General features: G+C 33.1%; 1 protein-coding gene across 1 annotated transcript in view; it reads left to right on the forward strand.

Moving 5' to 3' along the window:
* LOC122254242 (colorectal mutant cancer protein) overlaps positions 1 to 10,123 on the forward strand; it is a 123,899-nt gene extending 113,776 nt beyond the window's left edge. Inside the window, exons 11-16 of the mRNA XM_086554460.1 lie at positions 1,957 to 2,585; positions 3,775 to 4,039; positions 4,846 to 4,980; positions 6,061 to 6,251; positions 6,874 to 6,976; positions 7,563 to 10,123. Coding sequence (XP_086410586.1) covers positions 1,957 to 2,585; positions 3,775 to 4,039; positions 4,846 to 4,980; positions 6,061 to 6,251; positions 6,874 to 6,976; positions 7,563 to 7,658 — 1,419 coding nt within the window. The 3' untranslated portion in view covers positions 7,659 to 10,123. The remainder of the gene's footprint in view (positions 1 to 1,956; positions 2,586 to 3,774; positions 4,040 to 4,845; positions 4,981 to 6,060; positions 6,252 to 6,873; positions 6,977 to 7,562) is intronic.
* Positions 10,124 to 12,500: the final 2,377 nt, after the last annotated feature.

Consider the following 12,500-nt stretch of genomic DNA (forward strand, 5'->3'; position numbering starts at 1 on the left):
TAGATAGAAAAGCATCCTGTGGCAATAAATGACATAATCAAGAAAACGCAAACAAAACAACGCATGCTTACAAATTACAAAAAAAAAAACTAAATCAGTATCATAAATTGGATGATTCTCCACTGTGTTATGAATGACACTTATTAAACATACATAAAGGGGTTTAGGTAGCTAGGAAGAGGTTTTGCAGAGGTTTGTCTACAAGTGCCAGTCTTAGACCAAACATAGATCAGATTTCGGTATCTCGACAATCGGGGCGGTTGCATAGCACGGGTGCATAGCATAGTTGTATAGGATGCATAGCACGGTGTCCACAATGGTCGACATACAGATTTGGTCAAAGATGGCAGTCATCAGGCATACGGTAACAGCAACACACAAAGTGAAAGTCACTGGATCGTGAATAAGCACATTTTTTTTTTTCTTCTTCGCTTTTGGATGTCAGGAATTATGAATTGGGAGCTTGGTTTGGTGTTCATATTAGAGGAACTTAAATTAACTCGCCAAAACAGAATCATTTGGAACAAAGTAATTATCCGCATGATTTTGCGTGATAATAGACTTCATTGTTGAAATAAACATTTTATAGTTTTAGATAATATATTCTTCATGTCAGAACTCTAATTTGAAAAGAAGAAGAAGAAGAAAAAAAAAAAACGTAAAAGAATTTGGTCATATATATATCGTCCTCTTGTTCGTTATTGCAACCAGTTCACCTGGACACTTGCATAACCCTATGAAGTATACTCCAGGGCAGCTACGTTTGCAATTCCTTGTACAAGATTTCACACAACCACAATGTAGGAGAAAGAGACATACTTCGCTTACATATGCAAATGATGTCCAGTATAGTAACCAGTTAGACTGACATCCTTATGCAAGACCCATTAACTTAGCCAAATATATCTTAACAAACTTAACTAGCAAGTAGCTTGATTGAGGTAGTACCCTGCTTATGTGTTGGAATAATGCTGCTTGAATAATCAGTATACTTTTCAACCACTGGTAAAAAGAAAGGGCGAGACAAAACAGAGGTCAAATTGATGATAATTAGCATGTGAACCCTATAATTAAAAGTGATTTTATCCATGACGCTGTGACTTTTAGCTCCAACGTTGAGTCCGCCATCTTGGATTTAGACAAGATGGCGGCCATAGAGGGTGCTGCTCTTGGCATCCTCCCAGTATTGTTTGTTTGTTTGTTGCTTGTTGACAAATCTGCACAAATGGGTTACAAAGCCCCTCGACAAAAGGAAAAGCTATTTTTAAGCATGTTATAATCTTTTCCATTTTGTCTTTGAATGATTTTTGCTTTTAGGCTTTAGAAATCACTTAAGTAGAGACATAAGATACAGATAAGATAAGTATTACCTAATTGTTAAAGAGAATAAGAGATCAAAAAAGTTCCAACTGATGTTACTTTCCAGTAAGAAAGCTAAATTCTTCAGAGAAACAAGACTTTAAATGTCAAAATTTAGTATTATCCACTGTGATGATGATAGTAATAATTAATAATTCTCATGGCGATGGCACTTATAATCCTCAAACTTAAAGGCGATAAATAATCTAGTAAAACGTGTTCTGAAAGCACTAGCTTTAGTATTATTTATTCCTTTGTGTATTCTACGAAATCTCCTTTTATGGCTTTATGAAGCTTTCAATGTTGTGAGATGGAAGGCAAACCATATAAAACTATAGTAACCTAATTAGTTTAAGGAACACTTTACATGCCCTGTAAAAGAAAGAAAGAAAGAAACAAAAATAGATAAGGTTTCTGTAAGTTAAAACCGTCAAACGTTAGCTACACATAAACCAAAATCCTCATCACACGAAAGACAACAAAAAAAAAAACAACAACAACAAATCCAGCATCAGTAACCAAACCAATATAATGAACAAAGTGTCCCACCTGCCTGTGTGTTCTAAGCAGACGTCTCACCGAAGCCCTAATCCACAGGCCGAGAGCGGAGACCAGCGGATAACCGGCTCGGACCTCAGCAGCGTCGGCGTGTGGACGACAGCCGTGGCGGAACAGCTGGTGGCAGGAGTCCAGGAAGAGAGTGATGCCCAGGAGCTGTACCACGCCCTCGCCACGGCCGGAGGGGCTCTAGCTCCTCACGAGAGACTAAAGGAATTCGAAGTGGAGATCGAGAGACTCCACGCCAAGGTGGATCACCTGAAAGCGCAGAACGACGTGTTGGCCGTGACTCTTAGTGAATCGAAAGCACACTGTGATCATTTGAGTATTCTCATAGGGAAATACGAATCAAATTCGACTGCCTTGCAATTAGCAGTAACCAACCTAGACCAGACTATAGAGGCCTACGAGGTGTTAGTGGCCCTCCTGGAAAGTGAGATCGCGTTGCTATTCGCCAGTTGCAAAGCCGCGGGGGTCGGGGTGAAGGGCAATGCAGGGGTGAGTCTCTCGGATCAAGAAGACCTCGTGGCTCTCGTCAGAAGGGCGCAGGAACAGCGGAGATCCACGGAGAACGTCGCCCGCCATTTGCTCTCGCGGCTGGAGAGGGCGAGCGGATTGCACAACGATTCGGAAAACTGGAACGAGGCGGGCGTGAGCCATAATACGAGGTGGGTGTTTGCACGGTCGTTGTTGTTGCTTTGTTCATGATTAACTTCTTTGTTTAATTCACTGATATTGATACTGATTATTACTGATTTTGTTCAAGATTAACTTCTTTGTTTAATTCATTGATATTTAATTCATTGATATTTTGTTCATGATTAACTTCTTTGTTTAATTAATTGATATTGATACTGATTATTATTGATTAGAGTGAGCATTGGATTGTTATTTCATTTATAGTGAGCAATTCATTATTGTTGTGGCTATTTTTCATTCGACTTACTGTGTAGTTTTAATTAGTGTCTTATTTTTCGGACATAGTTTCAGAAAACAAGAAAAAGTAGGAAAAAAAAAATGTTTCATGCCATAGATCTTAATATCATTTGCTCATAAAAGTAAAGAAATACTATTGGACTCTGTGTCTGTTTGTTTGTTTGTAGTTTATCAAGAGATCTTATCAAGAGATCGTTTCATATTTTGATAATAGGAAAGAATTAGGCCTATTGCTTAAAGTATGAAAATAAATGTCATATATAGCATTTTTTAAAAATCTTTCGTATATGTTTCTTGTGAGGATTATTTACATAAGCAACATTTGTATGCAGTGTCATTATTAATTCAAGATGAATATTATCTCCCTGAATAAGGCAGGATTAAGGAATAATAATAAAAAAAAACATATTTATACTAATTTCTAGCTAAAGATGAAAAAATACTGGGTCTTGAAATACTTAAAAAGTCATACTTATATTCACATTTAGTTCAAGATAAAAAAGGTAGGTTTAAGAAACATTTAACAAGACAGGAATTAGAGAAAAAGCTTCATATTTATGTTCATATTTAACTAGAAAAAGGCTAGATCTAGAAAATAAATACTGTATACTTATATTCATATTTGACTTAATAAAAAAAAATCATATTTAACTCACCATAAAACAAAAACAAGAGGCCTTATAGACTGTAAAAGAAAACATCTAGATTCTTAAAAAAAATAAAAAATAAAAAAAATAAATACAACTAACGACAGTAGTAAAAAAACAAACAAACTATCTAACGACAGTAGTAAAAAAAAAAAAAAAAAAAAAAAAAAAAAAAAAAAAAAAAAAAAAAAAAAAAAAAAAAAAAAAAAAAAAAAAAAAAAAAAAAAAAATATATATATATATATATCTCATCCACCTCCCATCCACCCCCCAGCACCGCCTCCTCCACCTCGAGCGGCGTGGACTCCGACGTGAGCCGAGGGGAGGAGCAGCGCCTTCGGGAAACCATCGGGAAAATGCGGGACGAAAGAGGTCACGTCGCCGCCTCTATCCTCCCCCTCGAGTCTATCCACGTGGATCCACTCACCAGGCACTATCCACTCAGCCTCCACGACGCCCATAAGTTGGACCTCGAGAACGCGGTGTTGATGCAGGAGCTCACGGCCATGCGAGAAGACCGGGCGGAACTGAGGGCGCAGGTGAGGATGGGGGTGGGGTGGGGTGGGGACAGGGGGGTGGGTGGGGACGGGGGTGGGGGTAGGGGGGGTTAGCTGCGAGTTTGTTGTGTGTGTTTTTTTTGTTTTTAATATTTATTATCATTAGTGTTGTTAATATTGTTATTATTGTTGTTATTATTATAATCATCATTAACATACATTATTTATCAAATCATCATCACATCATAATCACATCATCATCACCATCATCATCCTCACCATCATCGACATCATCATCACATAATCATCATCATCATCAACATCATTCTCACTATCACATCATCATCACATCATCATCACATCACCATCACATCATCACCACATGATCACCATCATCGTCACATCGCCATCATATCATTATCACCATCACCATCACCACCACATCATCATCATCATCATTTTTTTCTTTTCTTTATCATTATTTATATTTATTACTATTTTTTATGTAAGTGTGTATGTGGGCGAGGGGGGGGGTGTTATATAAGGAAAGGTCAAGGGAAATAGTGTTTCATTTGAATGCCTAAAATAATAATCTATTATAATGTATTTCATGACTCTATATGAATAATAAGAAATCTATCATATATCATAACTACACTCTTGCATTTAATCCCTTATACTAGACCATACGAACACAATAATAAACACACTAACACCCACCCAAAAAGACCACCACCTACAACACTAAAAACACAAACTTAACTCACAACTTGAAGTTCCCTTTCAGCACATAATCCACTCATCCTCCACTCATCCAAGCCCAATTTTCCACCCCAATTACGCAACAGGTATACCTAATCGAGAGGGAGAAAGCAGGTCTCGAACTGCGAGTAGGAACGGGTGAGGCTCAAGCCGCTGCCTACTGTGCCACCATTGACCACTTGAGATCCGAGTTGGCCCTGGCACGTCCCGATGGCACTAATGTAAGATGTGATTTGGTGTGGTGTGATGTTATTGGGGTGTGGTGTGTTTGTGTGTCGTGTTGATTTTGTTTTTAATGAGGTGTGATGTGTTTTTGTTATTGAGGTGGGATGTGGTGTTTTGTGTGGCGTGTTTTTTTGTTTTTTTTAATGTGATGTGATGTTTGTGTGGCGTGTTTTTTTTTTTTTGTTGTTTTTTTGTTATTAAGGTGTGATATGTTTGTGTGGCGTGTTTTTATAAGATGTGATGTGATGTGATGTGATGTGATGTTTGTGTATTGTGTTGTTTTTTATTGAGGTATGATGTGGTGTTTGTGTGTCGTGTTGTATTTATGCTATTAAGATGTGATGTGATATTTATGTGACGTGTTGTATCTGCATTGCTTTTTGTTATTCTTGGTGATTTGCCAATGGTTGTTTTCATAGTGTTTTGACATCAATAACGGCTTTATTAGCGTTAATATATATTGTGTGTGACATGTTTTTTTTGTTTGTTATGAACCTGGATTTTATTCCATAATCAACACTTTATATAGATTTCCTTTTATATTTTGTATATCCAGTGTTAGTTAATAGTAATATATTGATAACATTTATCAGTTAATCCCGTCAACATTCCATCTATATAATATTTATTTCACACTACAACCCACTTTTTTAAAAAACATAGTTCATTATTTTCTAATCAGCTATATACTATGACATTTTCTATACACCCACTCTAATACACTGCTTTACAATCAGTTCCATACTGTGGAAATCTATGCCTTATGCTTTATACACTGCTTTATACACTCCTACACCTAATATTATCTTATGGTCGTTTTAGGCATTGTGTTTTATCCTACGTCCATAATTTTAATTGCATTATCTACACAACCACGATGATTTATATTCCTTGCTTACTGTTGATTGCATCATCTATACCACCCTGATTCCTGATATTCCTTGCTTACTATTAATCCCATTATCTATACAACCCCAATCCCTACACTCCATACTTATTGCTAATCACATCATCCATACAATTACAATCATAAGTGATTACAATTCCCGCTTCACCATCCTTCCGCCTCCCCGAAGGACGTCGAAGGAGAAGGGGACAGCGGCGTGGACTCATCATCTCCGGAGATCATGGAAGCCCTTCGTCGGGAGCGGCAGCTGAAGGTGCGGGTGCAGGACCTCGTCACGACCCTGGAGAAGGTCACCAAGAACTCGGAAGCTCGCCACATGCAGTCGCAGGAGTTCATTAACGATCTCAAGAAGGCTAATGGGTGAGGGGGGCAGGCAGGGGGACGTCGGGTGGAGGCTGGGTTTTTAGTCTCTCTTGCGGCTTTTTTTTTCTTTCTCTGTTTTTTTATTATTATTATTTTTTTTTTTTTATTATTATTTTTTTCTCTCTTTATCTTTTTCTTTCTCTCTTTTTCCTTTACCTTTTTCTGTTTTTTTTTCTTCTCTCTCTTTTTATCTCTTTCTTTCTCTCTCTGTCTGTCTGTCTGTTTCTCTCTCTCTCTCTCTCGCTCCCTTTTAGGCTTAATGACACTTGTATTTGACGATATATATAAGTATATATATATATATATATATATATATATATATATATATATATATATATATATTCAGGTAAAATTTCTGTAAGTCTTTATTAGTTAATACGTATGATTTGAAAAACGTTCCTCTGACAACCTCATTGATTCACTGATAGATAATCCTAAACACACGGTGAATAAGCACTTCACCCTCACAGTAAACACCACATAGAAACGACCAGTGTATCAACAAGCCTTTATCAAATCTCCGAAAATAAAGAAATGACTGAATAAAATCAAACGAAAAGAAAGTACAATCCTCAAGATAATCTCGTTTTAATTCTTAATTAATTTCCCTTCTTTACAGAGCTTTACTGACGGCCGTTGATCGTCTCAAGAAGAAATATGCCTTGAAGGTAAAGAGGATGGAACAGCAGATGATGGGGATGGTTGATCGCCACGCCCACCAGGTAGGAGGAGCTTGTCTTATAAGGATGATGTATGTAAAGATATCAAGAAATATGAAATAAGATTGTTCGTATTTCAGTTACTCTCTTCGCACTGGGGGGAAAAATGGAGGGAGTAAATGTTTATGTATTTTTTTTAGAGTAGATAGTTTTGTATATTCTCGTGGAAATGGTTATATATTTTCTGGAGTAAGTGTTTTTGTATATTATTGAGTAGTTTTTAAAATTTAATATATATATATATATATATATATTTTTTTTTTTAGCGTAAATTTTTATGCATTTTTTTTACATTCTAGAATAAATAATTTTGTATTTTCTACAGTAAATATTTATGTATTTATCAAAAAGACAATACTTATGCATATTTTAGCGTAAACATTCATGCATATTTTAGAGTCAATATTTAAAGCTTTTTCGAGAGCAAAACTTTATAACAGATAAGTCTTTTCCGTCAGAGTTTCATATATCTTCATTTACAAAAAAAAAAAAAAAAAAAAAAAAAAAAAAAAAAAAAAAAGGTAAATGCCCCTTACTCCCATGCCAATATCCATAGAACTAAAGTACTAAAACAACTTTTCCTCCACAGGTCCGTGTTCTGAAGCAGCGGATAGCCCATTTAGAGGACGACCCTGGATCACAGCAGACACAGATGATTTCCACAGCGAGTGAAACTTCACTTTGAAATCACTACATTTATTATGATCATTATTATTATTTTTTTAGAATTAGACATTGAGTATTGAGATCCCTCTGAAGTGGTATATGAGCTTGATGCTTCTGTTATATAGTGTTATACATAGATTTTTTTTTTTTTTTTTGAAATTGTGTGTGTGGGTGTGTGTTTGTGTGAGGTAATAGGAGAAAAAAAATCTATGAGAAAAGAGAGTTGATATTATTATTAATTTTCGGGAGTAATGTGTTTCTCTTTTTTTTTTTTTTTGAAGGAAAAATTTATTGTAAGATTAATTAAAAGATCGCAAGATTGGCCAATTAGTCAAATAACTGAATAAAATAAGATATAGTTTCAAAATATTAATCAGAGTTTAGATATTTCTATAGAATATTTATGAAGATAATACAAAGAACTAAAAATGAATCACTTTTAATAATTTAAGACAAGTATTATATATAAAATTTATACCTTTAGGTAAAAAAAATAAAATTACGTACCAATAAAACAATAACAATACAAAATGAACCGAGGCATTTTTCCACGATCAAAAATACTATCACTATTATTTTTTTTCTTCATAATTACTTTCATTTCATTTTAAAAAAAGGTCAAATACCCCCCCCCCCCCATCCCCAAGGTAATCATATTCAAATACCCCCCAAAATTATGGATTTCGGAAAGACCCTCAGGTATAATATATCAGGGAGAGACAGAGATTGGAACGCAGAAGGATGAACAAAAACTTCGGCGAAACACAAACGATAAATAAGGAGAGAGAAGAGAATAAATAGAGAGACACTGTTGAATCAAAAGGAATTGGGAAAAAATAAGGGAAAAAAAAGTGTGTGAATATTCTTTTTTTTTTTTTTTTTTTTTGTAAGGAAACACCAAAATATATATTTGTATACATACACCTTTCTTCGGTAACTTACATGTATTTCTGATATACTGAAAATAATGTAAAAATTTGGTTTCTTTCACGTTTTTTTTTTCTTTCTTTCTTTGGGAAACTTTGAATGAGTGAAAAAGTCAATGCATGAAACATAAGAACTATGAAAAAAAATGAATGAAATGTAGAGGAAAAAAAAGAAAAAAAAGAAAATGGAGTTAATTGGTTGTGAATATTACGATGAATAGTAATGGATATCGTTGGAAATTTATTGAGCCTGATTAGCATATGCATATTCATTTCGCCAGATATTTGGCTTCATTTCCTGTCATAAGACATCATTGTACAATTCCATACCACTTTTTATGTGACGTCATAAATCATTACCACTTTGAAAAGAGTGAGACAGAGAGAGAGAGAGAAAGAAAGAGAGGTAGATAGATAGATAGATAGATAGAAAGAGAGAGAGATAGATAGATAGAAAGAAAGAAAGAAAGAAAGAGAGATAGATAGATAGATAGAAAGAGAGAGAGATATAGATAGAAAGAAAGAAAGAGAGATAGATAGATAGATAAATAGAAAGAGAGAGATATATAGATAGATAGAAAGAAAGAGAGGCAGATAGATAGAAAGAGAGAGAGATATAGATAGATAGAAAGAGGGAGAGGTAGATAGATAGATAGAAAGAGAGAGAGAGAGAGAGAGAGAGAGATAGAAAGAGATAGATAGATAGAAAGAGAGAAAGAGATAGATAGATAGAAAGAGATAGATAGATAGAGAGAGAGAGATAGAAAGAGAGAGAGAGAGAGAGAGAGAGAGAGATAGAAAGAGAGATACAAAGATTAACTGAGATGTAAGATAAGGAAAAATCCACAGGGATTTCTAAGATACAGTGTTATTTTCCACATGTCGAGATAAAAGAGTCGGATGTTAATCTATATATGTATGACTGAGGCCAGTTTATTGATAGCTCTGTTTGAAATACTATTACAGTATCCCACCTGTAAGATATTTAAGGCGCAATGTACAACGATGCAGTGCTGTATATGACGAGTATTTGCAGTATGACTATTATTTGAATGAACTCATATTTAGATGAATTATATGATAATTGTGTGATCTCTAAAATAACCCGTTTTCTTAGTATGATATCAATTCATGTTGGAGTCTCGCATCTATTCATCTTCGTAACTTGTAATATGATTGGAAATAATCTTTTGTTTGGTGAAACATTGCATCATGGGTCTATTATAGGAGTCAGTGACAGAGAAAGAAAGAGAGAAATAGGAGTCAGTGACAAAGAAAGAAAGAGAGAAATAGGAGTCAGTGACAGAGAAAGAAAGAGAGAAATAGGAGTCAGTGACAAAGAAAGGAACGAAATCAGTGATAGAGAAAGAAATAGAGAAATAGGAGTCAGTGACAGAAAGAAAGAGAAATAGGAGTCAGTGACAGAGAAAGAAAGAGAGAAATAGGAGTCAGTGACAGAGAAAGAAAGAGAGAAATAGGAGTCAGTGACAGAGAAAGAAAGAGAGAAATAGGAGTCAGTGACAGAGAAAGAAAGAGAGAAATAGGAGTCAGTGACAGAGAAAGAAAGAGAGAAAGAGAAAGAGAGACAGGAAATACACGTATACACACCAAGGGTAATACAGAGAAGTGTGCCAAACTAGTCCAATAAAATTCAAATAGACGAGATCTTGAAGAAGTAAAAAGAGGAAGAACATGAAGAAAATACAAGAGACAGTACAATAAATACAAAAAAATACAAAGAGACGAGATATTGAAGAAATAAAAAGAGGAAGAACATGAAGAAAATACAAAAGTCAATACAATGAATACAAGAAAATACAAAGAGACGAGATATTGAGAAAGTAAAAAGAGGAAGAACATGAAGAAAATACAAGAGACAGAATTTCAAAGTACAAAATCCTTGCTCTCCTGATGTGCAAATCTCCTTCGACCAGACTTTCGAATGGTATTCCGGCATATCAGTGTCTCATGACTTTTTATTCACATATGATAAATGGTGACCTTACTGAAGAAACCTATTAGATAGAAGTTGGTAGTTTGAGAACATTAAAGCAGTTACATAATTATTTGCTTTTTTTAAAAGTTGTTTTTTTAGTTATATATATATATATATATATATATATATATATATTTTTTTTTTTTTTTTTTTTTTTTTTTTTTTTTTTTTTTTTTTTTTTTTTTTTTTTTTTTTTTTTCATTGGTTCATTTGGCCTTTTTTTGTATTTCCTGAACAAGACTTTTGGTACATGTTTTTTTTTTCCCGCTATTCATTTATCTATTTTAAATTCACATGGCTTGATCTCAAGATATCTCACTGAGCTGCAATGAAGTTTTTTATTTATTTATTTTTTTTTACTTTCTTTATAACGCTTTTAGGACAACGGCAAGTAACAAGAATGTTTATGGTGTAAATGAGTGTAAATATTATTTCTAAGTTACTAATATTTTTTCTTATGTGATTGCGTTATTATTGTTTAATGATTGTCTTTGTTTGCTAATCATTTCATGTTTTTTTTTTAATAATTTTTCCAAATCCTTCTGGTTATTATTAGTTATACAATTTAGATTCTAATGCTTTCTCAAATTTCAATATGATTAGTCTGTAAATTTATTTTCTATCTATACATGCTATTATATTATTGTTATTATTATTATCATTATTATTATTATTATCATTATCATTATCCTTATTGTTATTGATTTTATTATTGGTATTATTATTAACATTATTATTATTATCCTTCTTATCCTCATTATTACTTTTATCATCATTACCATAATTAATATCATAAATCTTGATCTTGATAATAGCATATTTATATAATGTTCATAAAGAGAGAAAGAGAGAGAGAGAGAGATGAATAATCAAAATGCCCAAACTACAATCAAGATAGGAGCATAGGGACAACAACCATAGCATTTTACCGAAAGATAAAAATGGAAATCAGTATATAGAAAATATATCTTAGAATCACAGAAAGTAACAAGAAAGAAAAACACATTTATATACACACACATATATATATATATATATATATATATATATATATATATACATATACATATACATATACATATATATACATATATATATACATATATATATACATATATATATATACATATACATATACATATACATATACATACACATACATACATATATATATATATATATATATATATATATATATATATATATATATATATATATATATATATACATACAAACAAAAAAGACAGGACTTACAGAAAAGCTCATTCGTTGCTACACATTAACCGATAATTTCCACCGCAATTATGTCATTACTATTTAGCCAGTTCTGATTTATTTTCCTAAAGGTGAAGTAGATTTAGGATAATACAACTGTAAAATAAAAAAAATAAAAAATAATATTAATACTCCAAGCTGTAGAAAGGATAGGAACTTGTGCTGATAGTATATGTACATTAAATCTGTGATATCACCTGTGGTAAAATGTTATAAACTTAACACTGACACAATAAACTAATGTTTGGTATATGGGGGTTTGTTGAATATCTATTGTGTAACACTATGGAATGTTAGTTATTTATTATTATTTTTATTTATTTGTGTTTAATTTTGGTGGGAAGATGAGTTCTGAAGTGAAGTGCAATTTTGCATATATTGAATTTTGTTATGGCTTTTTTTTTCATTTTGTTTTTCATTTGCTTGAAGCATTTTGGTCAAATATTCTGTTTCTAATGATATCTTTGTTAATTCTCTCATGACTATCTGTTATAAATGAAATATAGGGTAATAAAGTGAATGATTAAACACATGATCAATCTCTATGCATGAAAAATGACATATATTAAAAAAAAACTATTGTAAAATATTACTGTACATAGCAACTTGCTTTGTTATCATAATCAATCCATAATTTATCAACCCACTACATAACACATACGAA

Source organism: Penaeus japonicus, unplaced genomic scaffold, assembly GCF_977035675.1.
Source record: "Penaeus japonicus unplaced genomic scaffold, GWHDUDI00000001_assembly GWHDUDI00000029, whole genome shotgun sequence".
Classification (NCBI taxonomy): Eukaryota; Metazoa; Arthropoda; class Malacostraca; order Decapoda; family Penaeidae; genus Penaeus; species Penaeus japonicus.